Below are 25,839 nucleotides of genomic sequence, written 5' to 3' on the forward strand. Positions count from 1 at the left end.
TTGCTACCCTTCTTGAACAAAGGAACAACATTGGCTATTCTCCAGTCCTCCGGGACATCACCTGAAGACAGTGAGGATCCAAAGATTTCTGTCAAGGCCTCAGCAATTTCCTCTCCAGCCTCCTTCAGTAATCTGGGGTAGATCCCATCAGGCCCTGGGGACTTATCTACCTTAATATTTTTTAAGACACCCAACACTTCGTCTTTTTGGATCTCAATGTGACCCAGGCTATCTACAAACCCTTCTTCAGACTCAACATCCACCAATTCCTTCTCTTTGGTGAACACTGATTCAAAGTGTTCATTTAGTACCTCACCCATTTCCTCTGGCTCCACACATAGATTCCCTCATCTGTCCTTCAGTGGGCCAACCCTTTCCCTGGCTACCCTCTTGCTTTTCATGTACGTATAAAAGGCCTTGGGATTTTTCTTAACCCTATTGGCCAATGACTTTTTGTGACCCCTTTTAGCCCTCCTGACTCCTTGCTTAAGTTCCTTCCTACTTTCCTTATATTCCACACAGGCTTCGTCTGTTCCCAGCCTTCTAGCCCTGACAAATGCCTCCTTTTCCTTTTTGATGAGGTCTACAATATCTCTCGTTATCCAACGTTCCAGAAATTTGCCGTATTTATCCTTCTTCCGCACAGGAACATGCCGGTCCTGAATTCCTTTCAACTGACATTTGAAAGCCTCTCACATGTCTGATGTTGATTTACCCTCAAACATTCGCCCCCAATCCAGGTTCTTCAGTTCCTGCCTAATATTGTTATAATTAGCCTTCCCCCAATTTAGCACATTCACCCTAGGACCACTCTTAGCCTTGTCCACCAGCACTTTAAAACTTACTGAATTGTGGTCACTGTTCCCAAAATGCTCCCCTACTGAAACTTCTACCATCTGGCTGGGTTCATTCCCCAATACCAGGTCCAGTATAGCCCCTTCCCTAGTTGGACTATCTACATATTGTTTTAAGAAGCCCTCCTGGATTCTTCTTACAAACTCTGCCCCGTCCAAGCCCCTGGCACTAAGTGAGTCCCAGTCAATATTGGGGAAGTTAAAGTCTCCCATCACAACAACCCTGTTGCTTTTACTCCTTTCCAAAATCTGTCTACCCATCTGCTCCACTATCTCCCACTTGTATTATTCCTTGTGTCTGAATAAAGCTCGTAGTCTTACAGTTGAAGTAGATGCTTTATTGTGAGTTCTCTCTCCAGCGCTTATACTACGTTACATCTGAGTTGCCTGTCTGTGTCCTGCTCACCAGCTGCCGTTCCTGTGAAGAGAGCCTTGACTTCCTGTTTGTCTATGTGTATATGCATCTCTGGTGCTCCCTCTAGTGGTTACTTAGTTGTAGTGTATTTACATTAACCCCTTGTGTACATACAGTGATGCATATCACTACACCGCTGGCTGTTGGGTGGCCTGTAGTAAACCCCCAACATTGTGACTGCACCCTTCTTATTCCTGATCTCTACCCATATAGCCTCGCTGCCCTCTGAGGTGTCCTCCCACAGTACAGCTGTGATATTCTCCCCAACCAGTAGCGCAACTCTTCCACCCCTTTTACATCCCCCTCTTTCCCGCCTGAAACATCTAAATCCTGGAACGTTTAGCTGCCAATCCTGTCCTTCCCTCAACCAGGTCTCTGTAATGGCAACAACATCATAGCTCCAAGTACTGATCCAAGCTCTAAGTTCATCTGCCTTACCTGTTACACTTGCATTAAAACATATGCACTTCAGGCCACCAGTCTCGCTGTTTTCAGCAACATCTCCCTGTCTCCTCTTCCTCAGAGCCATACTGGCCCTATTCCCTAGTTCTTCTTCAATTTTTTCACCTTCTGACCTATTGCTCCGGTACCCATCCCCCTGCCATACTAGTTTAAACTCTCCCGTGTGACACGAGCAAACCTCACGGCCAGGATATTTATGCCTCTCCAGTTTAGATGCAACCCGTCCTTCTTATACAGGTCATACCTGCCCCGGAAGAGCTCCCTGTGGTCCAGATAATGGAAACCCTCCCTCCTACACCAGCTGTTTAGCCATGTGTTTAGCTGCTCTATCTTCCTATCTCTAGCCCCACTGGCACGTGGCACAGGGAGTAATCCTGAGATTATAACCCTAGAGGTCCGGCCTTTTAACTTTCTGCCTAGCTCCCTGAACTCCTGCTGCAGGACCTCATGCCGCTTCCTGCCTATGTCGTTAGGACCAATATGTACAATGACCTCTGCCTGTTTGCCCTCCCCCTATAGGATGCACGCTACCCATTCGGAGACATCCTGGACCCTGGCACCAGGGAGGCAACATACCATCCTGGAGTTTCTTTCACGTCCCCAGAAGTGCCTATCTGTGCCCCTGTCTATAGAGCCCCCTATGACTGTTGCTCTTCTGCGGTTTAACCCTCATTGCTGAACATCAGAGCCAGCCGTGGTGCCACTGCTCTGGCTGCTGGTGTTTTCCCCTGATAGGCTATTCCCCCCAACAGTATCCAAAGGGGTATACCTGTTCGAGAGGGGGACAACCACAGGGGATTCCTGCACTGACTGCCTGTCCCTTCTGGTGGTCACCCATTTCTCTGCCTGCACCTTGGGTGTGATCACATCTCTATAACTCCTATCTATGACGCTTTCCGCCACCTGCATGCTGCTAAGTGCATCCAATTGCTGTTCCAACTGAACCACGCGGTCTGTGAGGAGCTGCCATTGGTTACACTTGCTGCAGATGTAGTCGACCGGAACGCTGGAAGCGTCACAGATCTGCCACATCTCACAGTTTGAGCACTGCACCCCGCTGAGTGACATTTAAGCACTAATTAATTAATTTAAAATAAACACTTGAATTATTGTTCAAATTAACTATGTGGCCCTGACGCTAGATGATTTTTACTGTAAAATTAAATGCTCAATACCGATTTCTGCCCTCAGGTTTAGTTACTCCACTATCTAGTTAATCAATTCGATTTTTTTTGCAATATTATTATTTTTTCAAATTTAACAGATGCCCAACCAGCCAATCAGGCCACAGCTTTTTAGTGATGTCACTTACAGTTTCTCCCCCCCCACACACAATTTGCAAAGATAATAAAAATAAAAATAACTTACCTTCCCAGGTTGCTCTCGGGTTCTCTCCCTGCAGATTAACAGTTACAGGCCAGAAGAAAGAGAACAAAACGGTAGGGAAAAAGCACCTTCTCCCACTCTGCACCAAATTACCTCACTGCACCAAGTTCCAATTCCCACTCTGGATGTGTCTCAGTCACTCAGGATATGTCTCTTTCACCTGCGCAAAGCTTACTGAGTCCGCTTTCTGTCTGTCTTTTATACAGAACTCAGCTAACCAGGGTGACTCACACTACTCAAGCTTCAAACAGAATGAACATAAGAACATAAGAATTAGGAGCAGGAGTCGGCCATCTGGCCCCTCGAGCCTGCTCCGCCATTCAATGAGATCATGGCTGATCGTTTGTGGATTCAGCTCCACTTTCCGGCCCGAACATCATAACCCTTAATCCCTTTATTCTTCAAAAAACTATCTATCTTTATCTTAAAAACATTTAATGAAGGAGCCTCAACTGCTTCACTGGGCAAGGAATTCCATAGATTCACAACCCTTTGGGTGAAGAAGTTCCTCCTAAACTCAGTCCTAAATCTACTTCCCCTTATTTTGAGGCTATGCCCCCTAGTTCTGCTTTCACCCGCCAGTGGAAACAACCTGCCCACATCTATCCTATCGATTCCCTTCATAATGTGCACCCTTGTGCCACTAAGCAGGCTTCAGGTGACTGACAGATAACTGCCTCTCAGTAATTAGGGTGGGGGCAGCTTCAGCCAAACAGACACTAAGCTACACACTGCACTTTTAACTGAAAAACAGTAAAATTAGGTTTACCACTTACCTTTCCTGATTACCTCACTGCACCAAGTTCCAATTCCCACTCTGGATGTGTCTCACTCACTCAGGATGTGTCTCCTTCACCTGTGCAAAGCTTTGCCAGTGGAGATAAAGTTTTACTATTGTTACCAGTGGTAGGTGAACCTTTAAAAGCAAGGTTTTGTGGACTTTATCAGATTGCAAGGAAATTGAGTGAGGTGAATTATTTGGTAAGAATGCCAGGTGGAAGGAAAACTCACCTAGTGTGCATTTCAGGCCACCACCACCCTCTGTGTAAAAAAAACTTCCCCTGCACATCTCCACTGAACTTTTCCCCCCTCACCTTGAACTTGTGCCCCCTTGTAATTGTCATTTTCACCCTGGGAAAAAGCCTCCAGCTGTTCACCCTATCTATACCCCGAATAATTTTATAAACTTCCCTCAGCCTCCGTCTCTCTCGGGAGAACAATCCCAGTTTATTCAATCTCTCCTCATACCCTCTATACCCTCCATACCAGGCAACATCCTGATAAACCTTTTCTGTACTCGCTCCAAAGCCTCCACATCCTTCTGGTAGCGCGGTGACCAAAATTGGACACAGTATTCCAAATGTGGCCGAACAGACTAGAATTGGCCACAGTATTCCAAATGTGTCTTTACAGACTCAGCATTCCTCGGCATTAATGTCAATTATCTGGGATATTTTAGAGCAATCTTGACATGTGACTCTTTCTTGTGTAGATGAAGAACATCATTGGGGCGTCACAGTATATAGTGTCCTAAAAAAAAGGAATGATACAATAGAGAAACTACAAGAAATCATAAGCAGCTTACAGGACAAGTGTCGTAAGTACAATTTTAAGATGAAATTGATTTCTTGCTCAGAAAATGCTTCCACAGTCTTTAAATGAAGACAGCCCTCCACAAAGGAATCATTTTTAGAAAAGCTTATTTAACAAAAACTACCTGTTTAAAATAAAGGATAAGTTAGAGCTAAAAAGCTGCCTCCAAATTGGGGCCTTCAATAGATTCAACATGGTTGCATGCACACAAATATTGGTGTTACATGTTTTAATTATTTATATTGGTTCAAACATGACTGAATTTCCCCATGGGATCTGGGATGTGGCACTTAATGCACCGCAAGGTTAACATGACAGGAAAGGCCCCATCAGCTGTCAACCTCTGGGATTCTTTCTGAAGTTGCTGGCATGTGTATGGCATTGTGTGATGAATGGAGAATTTTAGGAATATTAGCTTCCAAATATTGGGGCAATGTAATGTTTAAAAGACTGGGGTTATAGTGCGTTCGACTGCAGTGGCCGTGTTTTTAAAAAGGATTTTGTCTCTCAGGGCCTGGGAGCGTTTAGGAGCCAGAAGATTAAATTGACCAGAGGAATGTGGGGTGGGATTCTCTGGTATCCGGCGGGTGGGCTGTCCTGGCGCCAAAGAGTGGCGTGAACCACTCTGGCGTCGGGCCGCCCGGAAGGTGTGGAATCCTCCGCACCTTCAGGGGCTAGGCCGACGCTGGAGTGGTTGGCGCCACGCCAACCGGCGCCGAAGGGCCTCCGCCAGCCAGCGCGAGTTGCCACATCCGCAGCAGCGCCAGCATGTTCCCAGAACCGCTGGTGTGATTCCTGCGCATGCGCAGGGGGTTTCTTCTCCGCGCCAGCCATGGCGGAGCTTTACAGCGGCTGCGCAGAGGGAAAGAGTGCCCCCACGGCACCCACAGGCCTGCCCACAGATCGGTGGGCCCCAATCGCGGGCCAGGCCACCGTGGGTGCCCCCTCCGGGGCCAGATGCCTCCGCTCCCCACCTCCCCCGAGGACTCCGCAGACTGCCCGCAGAGCCAGGACCCGCCGGTAAGAACCTTGTATAATTTACGCCGGCGGGACTGGCCGAGAACGGGCGGCCACTCGGCCCATCGCGGAGCGGAGAATCGCTGGGGGGGCCGTTGCTAACCCGCCCCCGCCAAAACAACGGCGCTGGCGATTTCGGCAGCCGGCGTCGGGCTGGGATTCACGCCGCCTCCCCGGTGATTCCCCGGCCCGGCGGGGGGGTCAGAGAATCCTGCCCATGGTTTTCAGTCTGGACTAATGCACTGTGCTTTGACTGGGGACAGTCCCCGGGGAGTTCAGTCTGGAGGGTTAAGTTCTTTTGCAGCTTGGGGAGATGATGTCATTGCTGGGTGGAGTTCAGGGATGCAGAGACATTTTGAAAACGCTTTGGAGAGGAGTTGAAGTCTGATCTGTTTGACACTGAATCCACAATTCCCCCACAGCAGGATAGTTAGAAAAGGAGTAATAAGATTTAAAGCTGAGCAGTCTTGTCTCAGGATAAGGAAAAAGCTGGAACATGCCAGGTGACCCAGTTTGCTTTGAAGATATTCAGCCAGAGCCTGAAGGGGTTGTAACATAAGCCATATCTGTTCTGGAAAGCAAGCATTACTCTATGCATGCTGATTTGAAGGTGGATTGAGAGCTGTATTTAATGGGAAATTGAGTGGTCGTGTTTAAGAGGTAATTGTAAGCTGTCCTTTGCAGGTGTGAAGTTAAAACATTTAATATTGTATTCCTAATAAAATTCTGTTTTAAAAATACCAAATCCCTATTTCTTTGTGCAATCACTCCTGGAGTGAATCATTTTTTCCACACAGTCAACTAAAATACTGGGGTTTCGGTCCAGTACCCTAGCCACTGTTGGGGTCCGGTCTGGGATCGTAATAATTGTGAATTGAAGATCTTGTTAATGTAAATATAACTTGCAGCGAAAGAGTTGCTAACCGTAAGCAGATTCTCCAGGAAAATCACTGTTTTGAACTTTATCACACATTGCTCCATTTACTCTGACCAAGTGGCTGGACACTTTGAATTGGAAGGATTGACCGTGAGATAAATTGATACAAATCGTAGAATCCCTACAGTGCAGAAGGAGGCTATTCGGCCAGTGGAATCTGCACCGACCCTCTGAAAAAGCACCCTTCTCAGGCCCAATCCCCCCCCCCCATAACCCCGCCTAGGGGCAATTTAGCCTGGCCAATCGACGTAACCTGCACTTTGGTCGGTGGGAGGAAACCGGAGCACCCGTAGGAAACCCACGCAGACACAGGGAGAACGTGCAAACTCCACACAGACACTCACCCCCAGGTCAGAATTGAACGCGGGTCTCTGGCACTGTGAGGCAGCAGTGATAACCACTGTGCCGCCCCACCACCCCATGTTTCTTTTGCATTCTTGGGTGGAAATAGGAACCAAGATGAAAACTGTTGAAAATGTAAATGTACAAAGATTGAATGGACTTTTTAAATTTGTCTTTTGTTATTTGAACAAAATCTGGAATGCCACGGGTCGAAAAGAAGCCATTGCTCCCACATTGTCTGGGCCATCGCTTGAAAACGTGACCCAATTGATTGCCCTTTCCCCGTAGCCTTGTAACTTTCTTCCCCATTCAGAGGCTTCTCCAATTTCCTTTGGAAAACTATGCTAGAATCTACCTCCACCATACTCTCAGGCAATGTATTTCAGACTCCAAGCACAGGATGTGGAAACTAAAGTCTTCCCACGTGCTGCCTTTGTCACTTTAAATTAATTTCCTCTAATTCTCAACTCCGTGACCAATGCAAACAACCTTTTTCAATCTACTCTGTCGAGACTCCTGATTATTTTGAACACCTCTATTATATCTCCTCTAATCCTCTGTTCTCCGAGCAGGACATTCCCAGCCTAGCCATGTTACTGAAGGCCCTCATCCATAAGACATTGGAGTAGAATTAGACCATTCGGCCCATCGAGTCTGCTCCGCCATTCAATCAAGGCTGATATTTTTCTCATCCCCATTCTCCTGCCTTCTTCCCATAACCCCTGATCCCCTTATTAATCAAGAGCCTAGATCTCTGTCTAAAATACACTCAAGAGCTTTTTTCAATATATAAAAGGTAAGAGAGAGCCTTCTCTCCTTTTATATATTGAAAAACACTCTTGCTATCTTCCTTTATATTACTAGCTAGCATACTAGCTCATATGTCATCTTCTCCCCCATTATTGCTTTTTTAGTTGTCCTCTTCTTGCTTTTAAACCCTTCCCAGTCCTCTGGCTTCCCACTAATCCTCGCCACCTTGTATGCTTTTTCTTTTGCTTTTAATCTGTCCTTGACTTCCCTCATCAGCCACATCCTCCCGTTAGCATTTTCCCTCCTTCTTGGGATGAATTTCTGTTGTGCCTCCCGAATGACCCCCAAAAACTCCTCCCTGGAAATATTCTTCTAATTGTTTTCTGCATCACCTCTAATGCCTCCACATCTTTCCTACAGTGTGGTCCCCAGAATTGGACATGATGTTTTCCCCCTGTAAAGGTTCATTAAAAAAAACTTTTTTTTTAAAGAGTACCCAATTATTTATTTTTTCCAATTAAGGGGCAATTTAGCGTGACCAATCCACCTAACCTGCACATCTTTGAGTTGTAGGGGTGAAACCGATTGTGGTAGTATGTATTGGGGGTCATGTGGGACTGGAAGCCCTAATGTCATTGGCTGACAGATCCCGGGTCCTGGTTGGCCGTTGACCTCAAGCTCCGCCCTGAAGGCGAAGTATAAGAAGCCGGTGTCTTCCCCCGCAGGCCAGTTTACTATCGAGCTGCTGGGGAACAGACACGCTTAATAAAGCCTCATCGACTTCACTCTATTCGTCTCATGGAGTCTTTGTGCGCTACACCGATGCAGACACGGGGAGAATGTGCAAACCCCACAAGGACAGTGACCCAGGGCCGGGATTACTTCCTTGCTTTTCTACTCTATCCTCTATTAATGAAGAACATTGCGCCATGATTCTGAGGCTAAGTGTGGAGGAACCGTGGTGTTTTATGTGGAATAAATCGGTGGCACCCCCTCACCGATGCTGCGATCCGTGTGGAGTTAGCAGTCGCACCACGTAAAACGCCTAGCCTCCACGAAATAAACAGCCAGAGAATTGCTGGGTCCATGGCCACCCATGCGCAAGTTGACGACCTGCAGCAGTCGCGCCATACAACACGGCGCCGGCCATACGCGGACCCGACCTGCCAGATACTGCCTCCCTGGACACCCCCTCGGCACCCACTGACAACCCATCCACCAGTACCCCCAGCCGTCGCCTAAGCCCCCCCCCCCCGGCCAGAAGCACTGCACCCGCCTGACTGTGGCAGCGCTGGGCACAGTCCACAGCCACCATGCCGGGTACCCGCACTGCTGCGGACCACATGTCAACCGCGCCGTCGAGAATTCGGCCCATCGGGGTGGAGCATCGGGGGGAGGCCCTTCAGGTGACGTTCGGAGGCCGTCCCAAACCATGATGATGCCATTTCAGAGGGGGCGGAGCATGCAAAACCTGCGTAAAACAGGCGCCGGCCTTGATTCCATCGTAAAAATGGATTCTCCGCCCGATCACCAATTACGAAATCGGCACGGGAAACGGAGAGCCTCGGCCAGGATCTCCTATGCCATTTCACTACTTTCTCAATCTGTTTTACCAGCTGAACGGATTTGTGTTGAATTACCTTAATTAATCCATAAAGGTCCATATTATGTAATTGTTTCTCCAGATTATTATTTATAAAAGCTTCCCAATGCCAAAGTTCAATTGGCTGTCCTCCAATTGCTGTATTTGTCCTAACACCATTCTTTGAATGTGGTTGTAACATTTTCAATTCTTCAGCCTTCCAGCACCACCACTGAATGTGAGGAGGGCTGGAAGGCTATGGCCAGAGGCACAGCCATTTCCACCCGTTCGAGCAAGTTTTCCAGCCACAGAGGCGGGAAGCTGTGAGATTGTTCGGTCCCGCTGATGTCAATGGCAAATTGCAGGGCTTGCTGAATCTGACCAAGGGAACCTGCTGCGGGGGAGGCAGGGGGTGGAGTCAACGTCAGCGGGATGGGAAGATCCGGCTCACGGGAGGAGTTGGGGAGTCCTGCCGTTAATTCCCTCAACACCCTCAGTTACATTGCATCCAGACTTATCAATTTGAATAAAGGTCAGCCATTCTAATACCATCGTTATCAGTTTTAGCGCAAAAAAAACAACTATTTCCTTTGAGTTGAACAACATTACCCTTTGCCTCTATGGGTAGATTTTGTTTTTGATTCTTTTTTTTTCAAACTTTAGAGTACCCAATTCATTTTTTCCTAATTAAGGGGCAATTTAGCGTGGCCAATCCACCTATCCTGCACATCTTTGGGTTGTGGGGGTGAGACACACACAGAGAGACACACACAGACACGGGGAGAATATGCAAACTCCACACGGACAGTGACCCAGAGCCGGGATCGAACCTGGGACCTCGGCACCGTGAGGCAGCAGTGCTAACCACTGCGCCACCTTGCTGACCTTGTTTTTGATTCTTAATCAGCCCCATTAGTCCTCCTCCTCTTTGCTGCTTATTTACCGATTGAAGAGGTTTGGATTCGGTTTTATATCAGCTACCAGTCTCTTCCTTTTTTGGTCTTATTTCTTCTCTCACTTCCCCACTGAACGTTTCATGTGCCGGCTAATTTTCTTAATTGTTCCATCCACCTGTCATCCATCATGGTTTCTGCTTCATTTTACTGTCTGTCTCTTTCATCATCGAGGTTACTCTGGCTTTGTTTCTTCATCTTTACCCCCTCCACTGCACCTGAACTATCTCCTTGTAAAGGTAGCCCCTTGTTCAGCCGATACAAATCTTTGATTCTCATTTATCTGGGACAGATCCATTCTCCCCGAGTTGAAGTTTGCCCTTAATTCGGATATCTCCTTGTCCCTTTCCATAGCTAATCTAAACATTATGATACTTGAGGTAAGCAAAGAGCAAAGAACAATACAGCACAGAAACAGGCCCTTCGGCCCTCCAAGCCTGCGCCGACCATGGTACCGGCCTAAACTAAAACCGTGGGCGTCATTCTCCGACCCCCCGCCGGGTCGGAGAATGGCCGTTGGCCACCGTGAAAGGCAGCGGGAGCATGTCCCACCTCCGAATGTCCTCCTTCATTTGCTCAACTAACCAGGCCAGATTTAATTTATGTAACTGCTCCCATCTCCATGTCACCTGAATTCCCAAGTATCAAAAACTCCCTCCCACTACACTAAATGTCAACTCCCCCAGCCTCCCCTCCTGCCCCCTTGCCTGGATCACAAAAACGTCACTCTCACCCATGTTCAATTTATACCCCGAGAACCGGCCAAATTCCCCTCAGATCCGCATAATTTCTCTCATCCCCCCCCTAACGGGTCAGAAATATACAGGAGTAGGTCGTCCGCATACAACGAGACCCTGTGCTCCGCTCCCCCCGGACTAGCCCCTTCCAGTCCTTTGACGCTCTCAACGCCATCGCCAATGGCTCTATAGCCAAGGCAAACAACAGTGGGGAGTGTAGTCATCCCTGCCTCGTCCCCCGGCTCAGTCTAAAATAGACTGACCTCCCTTGGTTTATCCGCAACTCCACCAATTCTTGTGTCATCTGCGAACTTACTAATCAGACCAGCTACATTTTCTTCCAAATCATTCATGGACACCACGAACAACAAAGGCCCCAGAACTGGTCCCTGTGGAATGCCGCTAGTCACAGCCTTCCATTCAGAAAAGCACCCTTCTACTGCTGCCCTCTGTCTTCTGTGCCCAAGTCAGTTTTGTTTCCAACTTGCCAGCTCTTCTCTGATCCCATGTGACTCCACCTTTTGTACCAGTCTGCCATGAGGTACCTTTCAAAGGCTTTCCTGAAGTCCATATAAACAACATCGACTGCCTTTTCCTCATCTGTCAACATTGTCACTTCGAAGAAACCCGACGAAATTAGTGAGGCACGCCGTCCCCTTCACAAAACCATGCAGTCCATCACTAATAAGTCCATTTGTTTCCAAATGTGAGTAAATCCTGTCTCTACGAATCTTTTCCAATAATTTCCCCATCACTGACATGAGGCTCACCGGCCTATAATTTCTTGGATTATCTCTGCTACCCTTCTTAAGCAATGGAACAACATTGGCTACTCTCCAGTCCTCTGGAATTTCACCTGTCGCCTATGAGGATGTGCGCTGGTGCAGCAACAGTGAAGAAAACAAATGGTATTTTGACCTTCTGAGCAAGAAGATTCGAAAACATGTGACTATTGGAAGATTTTAGGAAAATTGGATTATCAATCTTGGTCAATTTAAGGGTTAAAAGCCTGGGGTTAGAATCCTGTTTGGCTGCGATGGTCTTTAAAAAAAATAATTCCGTTCTGCAGGGCCTGCGTGGGTTTTAGCAGCCAACAGGGGAAATTGAATGAGTGTGTTTTTCAGTCTGGGCTAATGCATAGTGGTTTGACTGGGGAAGTCCTTGGGGAGTTAATGTGCTTTCAGTCCCTGGAAGTTTATTGTATGTTTTTGGACTAGGGAGTTGAGGGTCTTGCTGGGTGGAGCCAGGGAAGGGAGAGAGACATTTTGAAAGCATTAGAGAGACATTTTGAAAGCATTAGGGAGAGAGTTTTGGAGAAAGGCCTTTGGACGTTATGTCTGATCTGGTAACCTTTCATTTTGTAGACCAGAATTAAAAGCAGTTGTCTTTCCCAGTAGTGAGTTTAAAATTAAGAGTAATAATCTATTAAAAGCAGAGCAGTCTTGTCTGAAGACAAGGAAGAGGCTGAATCAACCCAATTGAAGTAGCTATTTGAAGATATTCAGCCAGAGTCTGAAGGTACATTTTTTTTTTTTTGAGTGCCCAATTGTTTTTTTGCAATTAAAGGGCAATTTAGCGTGGCCTATCCATATAACCGGCACATCTTTGAGTTGTGTGTGTGTGTGTGGGGGGGGGGGGGGGGGGGGAGGGAGGGGGGGAGGGAGACCCATGCAGACACGGTGAGAATGTATAAACTCAACATGGACATTGTCCCAGGACTAGGATGGGAACCGGTTCCTCGGAACTGTGAGACAGCATTGCTAACCACTGCGCCTCTATGCCACCCTGAGTCTGAGTTCTAACCAGAGCCAGAATCTGTTTTGTACAGCAAGTATTACTTTATGCCCTGCTGATATTTAAGCTGGATTGAGAGCTCTATGTTTCTTTTCTTGTTATTTAGTGGGAAATTGAGGACATAAGAACATAAGAACTAGGAGCAGGAGTAGGCCATCTGGCCCCTCGAGCCTGCTCCACCATTCAATGAGATCATGGCTGATCTTTTGTGGCCTCAGCTCCATTTTCCGGCCCAAACACCATAACCCTCAATCCCTTTATTCTTCAAAAAACTATCTTTATCTTAAAAACATTTAATGAAGGAGCCTCAACTGCTTCACTGGGCAAGGAATTCCATAGATTCACAACCCTTTGGGTGAAGAAGTTCCTCCTAAACTCAGTCCTAAATCTACTTCCCCTTATTTTGAGGCTATGCCCCCTAGTTTTGCTTTCACCCGCCAGTGGAAACAACCTGCTCGCATCTATCCTATCTATTCCCTTCATAATTTTATATGTTTCTATAAGATCCCCCTGCATCCTTCTAAATTCCAACGAGTACAGTCATAGGCTACTCAACCTCTCCTCATAATCCAACCCCTTCAGCTCTGGAATTAACCTAGTGAATCTCCTCTGCACACCCTCCAGCGCCAGTACGTCCTTTCTCAGGTAAGGAGACCAAAACTGAACACAATTCTCCAGGTGTGGCCTCACTAACACCTTATACAATTGCAGCATAACCTCCCTAGTCTTAAACTCCATCCCTCTAGCAATGGAGGACAACACTCCATTTGACTTCTTAATCACCTGTTGCACCTGTAAACCAACTTTATGCGACTCATGCACTAGCACACCCAGGTCTCTCTGCACAGCAGCATGTTTTAATATTTTATCATTTAAATAATAATCCCTTTTGCTGTTATTTCTACCAAAATGGATAACCTCACATTTGTCAACATTGTATTCCATCTGCCAGACCCTAGCCCATTCACTTAACCTATCCAAATCCCTCTGCAGACTTCCAGTATCCTCTGCACTTTTTGCTTTACCACTTATCTTAGTGTCGTCTGCAAACATGGACACATTGCACTTGGTCCCCAACTCCAAATCATCTATGTAAATTGTGAACAATTGTGGGCCCAACACTGATCCCTGAGGGACATCACTAGCTACTGATTGCCAACCACAGAAACATTCATTAATCCCCACTCTTTCCTTTCTATTAATTAACCAATCCTCTATCCATGCTACTTCTTTACTCCTAATCCCATGCATCTTTATTTTATGCAGCAACCTTTTAAGGGTTAGTGTTTAAGGGGTAATTGTGAGCTGTTTTTTTCAGGTGTGAAGTTAAAGAGTTTAAATTGTGTTTCTGATAAAGTTTTGTTTTAGAAATAGCAAAGTATTATTTCTCCATGCAATCACTCCTGGAGCGAATTGTTCTTTCCGCACAGTGTTAAAATAAGCTAAAATATTGTGGTTTTGGTCCAGAATCCTAGCTATTGTTGCTGTCTGGTGTGGGATCGTAATAAATTGGGGGCCCATCCGGGATCGGGATTCTTAAGTGCACTTTCTTGTTTGGCTTGGTGTTATTGAACTTAAAGACATTGTGTGTGTGGAACAATTACATTCCACTTATATTATTATAATATGTGATGATTATATTATTATATATATTGTTATATTTTTTCAGCGTTTGAAATTTCAAAAATGTGTGAAATATCTCAAAAGGTATTTTGATGGAGACGGAAAGAAGGAGGAGGCGTTAGTTGTTGTAACTCAGGGAGAAGAGATAAATCCAGATGATTCTGAATTTGGCATTCCTCAAATTAGATTGGATAACGAGGGCGAATTCAAAAATTGGGATAAATTATTGACTTACCTTCCAGCAGGAAATGACCTAAAAGAGTAATTACAGTGACATAGAGCTGTATGTGGGAATAAAGTGGGAAGTATGAAAGTAATTATGCATGATGTGGATATAGAAAATGCTGTTCCCATTAAACATACAGGCTCAATCCACTAAAGTTAGCACAGGCACAAATGGAGATAGCTGATTTACGTAAACGGCAAACAGAACTCCTTGACTAAGTTAATGAAGAGCTGAAGGTTAGGGAACAGCTGGCATTGGAGCCTCTTCAAGCAGAAGGTATCAGTACTGGTTACATGGAAGAGAAAGCTGGCTTGAAAAGGGAGTTTTGTGAGAAAACTGAGATCCAGCATCAACCTGCACAGGAACTCCAGCAGACCAGCAGTTTCCTGCAGGAGCTAGATGAGGAACAGCAACAACTTCAGCAAGCGAGGGAATTAATCACAAGACAACAAGTTTCATTGACAGAAAATGCAGGTACTGTGGAGCTCCAAGAGCAGTCCAATACCTGTCATTGTAGTGACACCGGAGGTGATGATACCAGTGGCTGGTCAGGAGGGACAGATGAAGGACTGGAGCTGTCTCATCATTTCACGGGAAGCATCTTCAGCGATGGAATACTGGATCTGGAGGCTGAAGAGCTTGTACTAAATAGGAGAAGCCTTCGTCAAGCTGGAAAAATTGCTGGAAGCTATCACAGAGACCACAAATCTGCTCGATAATGCCAGGACAAACTGACGCACGTGTCTGACCGACATTGCTGATGCTTTATCATGACTGTAACCTGTCAGAAGACTAAAATGGGCTATATTCTTGTTGATGTTTGCTTGTCTAAAAATGTAAAATGATATATCGCATTGTCATGAGAATGTCGCTTTAAGAAATGGTTAGCTGCTCATGTTACTGCAGTGATGTCAGAGTGCGGGTGGAGCTGAGCTCTGGCTCTGCTTTTTAGTTTCACTTTGAGAAAAGCTTGGGTGTGTCTGTGTTTTTTTGGTTTCGTTTTCAGTGTTGGAGCTGAAGCCAGACAAAGCAGGTGTACTGCTGTTCTCTCTGCCATGAAAAAACTATCTCTTGATGATTTGGTGAATTCAGAATTATAAATGTTCTCAGTAGTGAATGTAAACCTGATGTGCTTCTGTTAAAAGGTGTTTCTTTTGTCTTCTGGATATTGTTTGGGAAGTTATTAAGGATTACTTAGTGTTGCATTCTTTGGGGGTTGAATTTGAATTGATGGTTGCTAAGATGTTCACTGTATGTTTTAAAAAGGTTAACTTGAGTTCATAGAATAAACATTGTATTGCTTGAGAAAAATACTTTTCCATTTCTGCTGTCCCACACCTGTAGAGTGGGCTGTGTGCTCCCCATACCACAATCTAGTGAAAGTCGTGGGTCAGGTGAATTCCATGATACATTCTGGAGTTCTCTAAACCCTGGACCATAACAGTATAGAGTATAAGTTGTATATAATCTTATGAAATGGATTAACATGAGGATAGGTTCTAGAAAAATGGTGCTATCTGTTTAGATTGCTGGTTCATTTTTCTGAGGGAAGATGTGACGATTGGAAGATTTTAGGAAAATTGGATTATAAATTTATTTGGCAATTTAAGGGTTGAATGCCTGGGGTTAGAATGTGTTTGGCTACATAGTCATGTTTATTTTAAAAATAATTCTTTTATGTTCTTCAGGGCCTGGGTGGTTTTAGCAGCCGGCAAGTGAAATTGCCAAAGGAATGTGTTTTTCACTCTGGGCTAATGCACTGCGGTTTGACTGGGGAAGTCCCTGGGGAGTTAATGTGTTTTCAGAGCCTGGAAAGTTCATTTCTTCTTTGGTTTGGGGCGATGAGGTCAGGGAAGCCAGGGGGGCAGATAGACATTTTGAAAGCATTAGCGAGACAGAGGTTTGGAGAAAGGCTTTGGAAGGGAAGTCTGATATGGCAATCCTTGTTTTTTTTAGCCCACAAGCGAAGGCAGTTTTCTTCCCCAGTAGTGAGTTTAAAATAAAGAGTAATAATATTTTAAAAGCAGAGCAGGCTTGTCTGAAGACGGGAAAGAGGCTGAAACAACCCAGTTGAAGAAGTCATTTGAAGATATTCAGCCAGAGTCTGAAGGGCTTCTAACCAGAGCAGGATCTGTTATGTACTGAAAGTACTACTAATTCTAAAGCTGTATTGAGAGCTGTATGTTTCTTTTCTTGTTGTTTAATGGGAAATTGAGTAGGAGAGTTAAGGGGTAATTGTAAGCTGTTCTTTTCAGGGTGAAGTTAAAAGTTTAATATTTTATTGATAATAAAGTTTTGTTTTCGAAATACCACAGTCTTATGTTTTTCATGCAATTACTCCTGGAGCGAATCATTCTTTCTGCACAATCTTAAAATAAACTAAAGTACTGGTGTTTCGGTCCAGTGTCCTACCCACTGTGGGGTCTGTTCTGTGATTGTAATTCACAAAGAACAAAGAGCAAAGAACAAAAAACAGTAGAGCTCAGGAACAGGCCCTTCGGCCCTCCAAGCCTGCGTCAATCATGGTACCTGCCTGAATAAAACCATATGCTCTTACGGAGTCCATATCCTTCCATTCCCACCCTATTCATATATTTGTCTAGATGCCCCTTAAATGCCGCTATCGTACCTGCTCCCACCACCAGCCCAGGCATCGTGTTCCATATATTTACCACCCTCTGTGGAAAAAAGCTTGCCTCATACATCTGTTCTAAACTTTTCCCCACACACTTTAAACCTATGTCCCCTAGTACTTATCTATCCTACCCTAGGAAAGAGCATCTAACTATCCACTCTATCCATGCCACTCATAATCTTGTTGACCTCTATCAGGTCGCCTCTCAACCCCCGTTGTTCCAGTGAGAACAGACCAAGTTTAGCTAACCTCTCCTCATAGCTAATGCCCTCCATACCAGGCAACATCCTAGTAAACCACTTCTGTACCCTCTCCAAATCATCCACATCCTTCCGGCAGTGCGGCGACCAGAATTGTACACAATATTCCAAATGAGGACTAACTAAGGTCCTGTCCAGCTGCAACATGACTTGCCAATTTTTATATTCAATGCCCCGACTGATGAAGGCCAGCATGCCGTATGCCTTCTTGGCCACCTTATCCACATGCGTTGCCACTTTCAGTGATCGGTGGACACGCACGCCCAGATCTCTCTGCCTGTCAGTATTCGCAAGAGTTCTACCATTTATTGTGTAATTCCTACATGCATTGGACCTTCCAAAGTGCATTACCTCAGACTTGTCCGGATTAAACTGCCATTTTCCGCCCAAGACTCCAACCAGTTTATATCCTGCTGTATCCTCTGACAACCTTCTTCACTATCCGCAACACCACCAATTTTTGTGTCGTCTGCGAACTTACTGATCAGACCAACTACATTTTATTCAAAATCATTTATGTACATCATGAACAACAAAGGCCCCAGAACTGATCCATGTGGGACGCTGCTAGTCACAGCCTTCCATTCAGAAAAGCACCCTTCTACTGCTACCCTTTGTCTTCTGTGCCCAAGTCAGTTTTGTTTCCAACTTGCCAGCTCTCCTCTGATCCCAAAAGACTTCACCTTTTGTACCAGTCTACCATGAGGCACCTTGTCAAAGGCTTTACTGAAGTCCATATAAACAACATCTACTGCCTATCCCTCATCTATCATCTTTGTCACTTGCTCGAAAAACTCGGTCAAATTAGTGAGGCATGACATCCCCTTCACAAAACCATGCTGTCCATCACTAATCAGTCCATTTGTTTCCAAATGTGAGTAAATCCTATCTCTAAAAATCTTTTCCAATAATTTCCCTACCACTGACGTATAGCTCACTGGCCGATAATTTCCTGGATTATCCCTGCTCCCCTTCTTAAACAATGGAACAACATTGGCCACTGTCCAGTCCACTGGAACCTCACCTGTAGCCAATAAGGATACTAAGATTACTGTCGAAGCCCCAGCAATTTCCTCCCTTGCCTCCCTCAGTATTCTGGGATAAATCCCTTCAGTCCCTGCGGACCTATCTACTTTAATGCTTTTTAAGATGCCCAACACCTCTTTATTGATACCAACATGATTCAGAATATCTACATGCACTCTACCCTATACTCCTCATCCACCGGGTACTTCCCTTTGGTGAATACTGAGGCAAAGTATTCATTTTGTAACTCTCCCATTTCCTCTGGTTCCATACATAGGTTCCCTCCAATATCCTTGAATGGACCAACCCTTTCTCTGGCTACCCTCTTGCTCTTTACATACGTATAAAACGTAATTTACTTAAACATTTCCCTTAATCCTGATTGCCAACGACATTTCATGAACATTGGAGGAAGGCATAGGGGAGATGTCAGACGTAGGTTCTTTACACAGAGAGTGGTGGGTGCGTGGAATGCACTGCCAGCAGAGGTGGTGGAGTCAGAGTCATTAGGGGCATTGAAGCGACTCTTGGACAGGCACATGGACAGCAGTAAATTGTAGGGGTTTAGGTTAGGTTGATTTTAGATCAGTATAAATGGTCGGCACAACTGTCATGTGAGAGTACCTTTAAGAAATGGGTGTTTACAAATGAGAATGTATATAAATATCTGTAGTGAGAGTACCTTTAAGAAATGGGTGTTTATAAATGAGAATGTATATAAATATCTGTAATGAGAGTACCTTTAAGAAATGGGTGTTTATTACTGCAGTGATGTCAGAGAGTGGGTGGAGCTGGGCTGCCTGTCACCTTTTTACTTTCATTTTAGGCTGTTTGCTGCAGGGTGTGTTTTAGTTTCGTTTTCAGAGCTGGATAGCTGCAGTCACAGCCAGAAGGTCTATTAGAGTCTCTCTCTGTAATCTAAAGACCGTAAATCAATCCTGGTGATTTAAAACTAATAACAGTAGTGACTTTAACCTGATGTGCTTCTGGTAAAAGGTGGTTTAAGTCTTATGGATGTTAAAAGGAAAGCTTAAAGGATTACTTAATGTTGTATTCTTTGGGGGTTGTATTTGAATTAATGGTTGCTAAGATGTTCACTGTATGTTTTAAAAAGGTTAACTTGAGTTCATAGAATAAACATTGTTTTGCTTTAAAAAATACTTTTCCATTTCTGCTGTACCACACCTGTAGAGTGGGCCGTGTGCTCCCCATATCACAATCTATTAAAAGTTGTGGGTCAGGTGAACTCCATAATACACTTTGGGGTTCTCTAAACCCTGGGCCATAACAAATTGGGGGCTCGACGGGGATAAAAGTCTATCTATTGGATTGGCTTAGTGAATTTAAAGACAGTGAGGGGTGAGCATAATGTGGTTGCTTTTCAGGTGTGGTATTTCAGTTTAAGTAGGGAGTGTGTTGTGGACATTGGCTCTTTCAGAGGCTCTGAAGTTTTTGGGGGTGGAGACGGTCACACGCAGTACCTTACGGACAGAGACTAAAAGCAGACCGTTAGATTTGGCAAAAACATTGCAGTTAACATTACCTGACAAAATGCAAAAAATGAGGTAATTATGGCAGTGGCTAAGCATTTAAAGTTGCCTGAGATACAGTTTGACTCATTGGAAATGGCAAAAATTCAATTACAAATTAAACAAATGGAACATGAAAAAGAATTAAAGCAGCTTGAATACGAAAGAGAGAGAGAGGGAAAAAAAAGAGAGAGAGAGGAAAAAGAGAGCGAAGAAAGGAAAACAGAAAGAATAGCCCTAGCACAACGAAAAGAGAGAGAAAGGGAGATACAGATCAGGGAAAAAGATAAAGAGACAGAGTTTGAACTCCAGAAAATGGCCGTGAAACATGACAGTCAGTTAAAATTGACAGACGTAAAGGGAAACGTACAGTTGGATGATAGTGATGAGAATAGTGAGAAAGAGGGTCAAAGTCGAAGGCTTGGTGGGAATCTATTTAAATATGTCCAAGCATTGCCAAGGTTTGACGAGAAGGAGGTAGAAGCCTTTTTCGTTTCATTTGAGAAGGTAGCTAAACAAATGAAATGGCCACAGGACATGTGGGTGTTACTGATTCAAGCAAAGCTGGTAGGTAGGGCTGGTGAAGTGTTTGCATCACTACCGGAGGAGGTATCTGGGACGTATGAGGAGGTGAAAAAATCCATTTTAGGTGCATATGAACTGGTGCCTGAAGCATACAGACAAACGTTTAGAAATTTAAGGAAAGAACCTGGTCAAACATACATGGAGTTTGAAAGGATCAAACAGAGTAATTTTGATAGGTGGATAAGGGCTTTGAAAATAGACCAACCGTCTGAAGCTCTCAGAGAAATTATACTTTTAGAGGAGTTTAAAAGTTCAATTCCTGATGTAGTGAGCACTCATGTGGAAGAGCAGAGGGTTAAAACTGTGAGATTAGCAGCAGAAATGGCAGATGATTATGAATTAGTTCATAAATCAAAGCTTAGTTTCCGACATCAGTTTCAGCATGTGTGGGCCAGAAACCGGGGACATGAGAAATACTCAAGTGGTAAAGGTAAAGGTGATCTGATGGGAGATAATCAGGAGAGTGTACCTCAGATTAAAAAAGAAATCCAGGTGGGTGGAAGAGACATGAAAAGTTTCAAATGTTTTCACTGCAATAAACTAGGCCATGTAAAGTCACAGTGTTGGTGGTTGAAGAAAAGCACTGGGAAAGCTCATGTGGTAAAACAGGATAAGACAGTGGAGTTTGTTAAAGTGGTAAAGGAAAGCCCAAGTGAAGCGAAGGAGGTGCAAAAGATTGTGCAGCCTGATCAAGAGGTGATTGATAAGAAGGTGCCAGATGTCTTTAAAGAATTTACTTGTGTGGGTAAAGTTTACTCATGTGTATCTGGAGGAGTAGGTAAAGAAGTCACAATTTTAAGAGATACGGGAGCTAGTCAATCTTTAATGGTAAGAGACGAGAAGTTATGTAGTCTGGGAAGAATATTGCCAGAAAAGATGGTAATATGTGGAATTCGGGGTGAGAGGAGTAGTGTTCAATTATATAAGGTAAGGTTGGAAAATCCAGTGAAGAGTGGTGGCGTGGTAGTAGGAGTAATAGAGAAACTATCTTGTCTAGGAAAACAGTTTATCTTGGGTAATGATATAGCTGGATCGCAGGTGGGAGTGATGCCTACTGTGGTGGATAAACCAGTGGAAAATCAGACAACTGAAGTGTTGAAGGACGAATATCCTGGGATTTTTCTGGATTGTGTAGAAACAAGGTTGCAATGTCACAAGTTAAGACAAGAGGAGAAATCAGAGAGTGAAGATAAAGGTGAAGTGCAATTATCAGAAACAATTTTTGATCAGATGGTTGAAAAAGAACAGGTGGAGGATGAGGCAGATATTTTTAGTTCAGGACAATTGGCGGAGTTACAACAAAAAGATATAGAAATAAAATGTGAATTTGACATACCTCAAATTAAATTGGAAAACGAGGATGTTCTTAAAAATTGGGATAAATTGTTGAGTTACCTTCCAGATTAAAAACAGACTGACCTGAATGAGTTATTGATATCACATGGGCATATTTGTGGAGATAAATTGGGAAGTACTAAGATGGCTATAAATGATGTAGATGTGGGAATTGCTGTTCCAATCAAACAACATCCATACAGACTTAACCCTTTAAAATTGGCACAGGTTAACAAGGAGAGTGAGCCAATGGAGCTCACCCATTGTGATGGTACCTAAACCAGACGGTACCCAACGATTGTGTGTGGTCTATAGAAAGGTTAATGCAGTTACAAGGACGGACTCTTATCCTATCCCATGTTTGGAGGATTGCATTGAGAAAGTGGGGCAATCAGTTTTTATTTCCAAACTGGATTTACTTAAAGGTTACTGGCAGGTACCTTTATCTGAAAAGGCGAAGGAGATTTCAGCTTTTGTGACTCCAGATGGTATATACCAATTCCAAGTTATGCCATTTGGCATGAAAAACGCCCCAGCCACATTTCAACGGTTAACTAACAAAGTTGTTTCAGGATTACCGAATTGTGCGGTACACATCGACGATCTGGTAATTTTCAGCCAGACATGGACAGAACATTTGAAACATCTGATGGAGTTATTCGATCGACTTCTGGAGGCGGGTTTGGTGATAAACCTAGCCAAAAATGAATTTGGAAAAGCCCAAGTCACTTTCCTTGGCCATACAATTGGACAGGGTCAAATGGTCACACGGGATGTGAAACCAACAGTTATTGAGGAGTTTTCAATACCCTCGAGACAAAGGGAAATAATGTGATTTCTTGGCATGAGTGGATTTGATCGAACATTTGCGCAAACGTTTTCTAGCGTGATTGCTCCACTGATGGACTTGCTGAAGAAACGTCAAAAACTTCAGTGGACAGCGGCATTTGACTGCCTGAAATTTGTGATAACCAATGCTCCTGTGTTGGAGAATTGCAAGGGACTCTGTGATCAGATTGAAATAAAGTATCTGACTTTAAAGAGAAATGCTGAGGCGGAGAGAAATGGACGGATCATGCAGAGACCTTCTTGTTCAAAGAGACTGTCAATCGAGAAGGATTTCAGTTGGAGGAAGAAAAACGAGAAAAAAATGGACTGTATTATTATACCTGTTTGCGTGAGTTGTTTTTTGAAATGAAAATGTATATTTACTGTGTGCATTTCTTAATAGACAGTGAAAAGATGAAAAATGAAACCATCTTGAAGTTGATGGTTTATTTTTTTTTCTTGGGGGGAGGTGTCATGTGAGATTATCTTTAAGGAATGTGTGGTTACTACTGCAGTGATGTCAGAGAATGGGTGGAGCTGGGCTGTCTGTCAGCTTTTTACTTTTGTTTTCGGCTGTTTGCTGCAGGGTGTGTTTTAGTTTTGTTTTCAGTGTTGTAGCTGAAGCCAGACAGAGCAGGGGTACAGTTGATCTCTCTGCCATGAAAAGACTATCTCTTGATCATTTGGTGAATTCAGAATGATAAATGTTTTCAGTAGTGACTTTAACCTGATGTGCTTCTGTTAAAGGTTTTGTTTTTAAGTCGTATGGATGTTAAAAGGGGAGCTTAAAGGATTACTTAGTGTTGTATTCTTTGGGGGTTGTATTTGAATTAATGGTTGCTAAGATGTTCACTGTATGTTTTAAAAAGGTTAACGAGAGTTCACAGAATAAACATTGTTTTGCTTTAAAAAATACTTCTCCATTTCTGCTGTACCACACGTGTAGAGTGGGCCGTGTGCTCCCCATACCACAATCTATTAAAAGTTGTGGGTCGGGCGAACTCCAGGATACACTTTGGGGTTCTCTAAACCCTGGCCCATAACACAACATGGTGGGCCGAAGGGCCTGTACTGTGCTGTGCTGTTCTATGTTCTATGACCTGTTAGCCTTCCTAACTCCTACCTTAGGTTCCTTCCTAGTTGCTTTATATTCTTCAGCCTTTTGTACCTTACAAATGCTTTCTTTTTCTTTTAGACAAGGTTCATAATATCGCTCGTTATCCAGGTTTCCCTATACTTGCCACCCTTATCTTTCATCGTCACAGGTACATGCCGGTCCTGAATGCTCATCAACTGAGATTTGAAAGCCTCCCAAATGCTGGATGTTGATTTTCCCTCAAACAGCCTCGTCCACTCAACATTCTCCACATCCTGCCTAATGCTGTTGTAATTAGCCTTTCCCCAGTCTAACACCTTCACCTGAGGCCCACTCTTGTCCTTTTCCATAAGCAGCTTAAAACTTACAGAATTATTATCACTGTTCCCAAAATGATCTCCTCCTGAAACTTCGATGACCTGGCCGGGCTCATTCCCCAGCACCAGGGACGAAATTCTCCGGAAACGGCGCGATGTCCGCCGACTGGCGCCCAAAACGGCACCAATCAGACGGGCATCGCGCCGCCCCAAATGTGCGGAATGCTCCGCATCTTTGGGGGCCGAGCCCCAACATTGAGGGGCTAGGCCGACGCCGGAGGAATTTCCACCCTGCCAGCTGGCGGAAACGGCCTTTGTTGCCCCGCCAGCTGGCGCGGAAATGACATCCCCGGGCGGCACATGCGCGGGAGCGTCAGCGGCCGCTGACAGCTTCCCACGCATGCGCAGTGGAGGGAGTCTCTTCCGCCTCCGCCATGGTGGAGACCGTGGCGGAGGCGGAAGGGAAAGAGTGCCCCCACGGCACAGGCCCGCCCGCGGATCGGTGGGCCCCCGATCGCGGGCCAGGCCACCGTGGGCGCACCCCCCGGGGCCAGATCGCCCCGCGCCCCCCCCCAGGACCCCGGAGCCCGCCCACGCCACCTTGCCCGCAGTTCAAAAGGTGGTTTAATCCACGCCGGCGGGACAGGCAATTTATCGGCGGGACTTCGGCCCACCCGGGACGGAGAATCGAGTGGGGGGGCCCGCCAACTGGTGCGGCGCGATTCCCGCCCCCGCCGAATATCCGGTCCCGGAAAATTCGGCAACCAGCGTGGGCGGGATTCACGCCAGCCCCCGGCGATTCTCCGACCCGGCGGGGGGTCGGAGAATGACGCCCCAGGTCTATTATAGCCCCTTCCCGAGTTGGGCTCTTTACATACTGTTTCAAGAAACCTTCCTGGACGCTCCTTACAAATTCTGCTCCATCCATGACTCTAGCAGTAAGTGTGTCCCAGTCAATATAGGGAAAGTTAAAATCACCCACCACAACAATCATATTGTTTATGCTTCTAACCAAGATCTGTCTGCATATCTGCTCCACTATCTCCCGCTGGCTGTTAGGAGGTCTGTAGTAAACCCCCAACATTGTGACAGCACCCTTCCTGTTCCTGAGTTCTACCCACATTGCCTCGCTGCCTGAACCGTCCAAGGTGTCGTCCCTCAGCACAGCTGTCATATTCTCCTTAACCAATAATGCAACTCCCCCACCCCTTTTGCGTCCCTCTCTATCCTGCCTGAAGCATCTAAATCCTGAAATGTTTAGTTGCCAATCCGTCCCTCTTTCAACCAAGTTTCTGTAATAGCAACAACATAATTCCATGTACTAATCCAAGCTCTAAGTTAATCTGTCTTAACTGAAATACTCCTCGCATTGAAACTAATGCACTTCAGCTAAACAGCCCCGCTGCATTGACCAACCACTCCCTGCCTGCTCTTCCTCTTAATCTCACTGGCTTTGTCTACAGCTCTCCCTCAGTTATTTCTCCCACTGACCTACTGCTGTGGTTCCCACCCCCCGTCATACTCGGCAGTTCACTCTGTTTCTCTGCCGTCCACTTT

At 45.1% G+C, this 25,839-nt stretch overlaps 1 protein-coding gene across 9 annotated transcripts in view; it reads left to right on the forward strand.

The window, feature by feature from the left end:
- LOC140421308 (uncharacterized) overlaps positions 1 to 25,839 on the forward strand; it is an 834,768-nt gene that overhangs the window by 19,174 nt on the left and 789,755 nt on the right. For all 9 annotated transcript variants that reach the window (XM_072505936.1, XM_072505941.1, XM_072505940.1 and 6 more), the window contains exon 3: positions 4,610 to 4,714. In XM_072505936.1, the coding sequence (XP_072362037.1) occupies positions 4,610 to 4,714 (105 nt within the window). The remainder of the gene's footprint in view (positions 1 to 4,609; positions 4,715 to 25,839) is intronic.

This window comes from Scyliorhinus torazame, chromosome 5 (genome assembly GCF_047496885.1).
Source record: "Scyliorhinus torazame isolate Kashiwa2021f chromosome 5, sScyTor2.1, whole genome shotgun sequence".
Taxonomy (NCBI): Eukaryota; Metazoa; Chordata; class Chondrichthyes; order Carcharhiniformes; family Scyliorhinidae; genus Scyliorhinus; species Scyliorhinus torazame.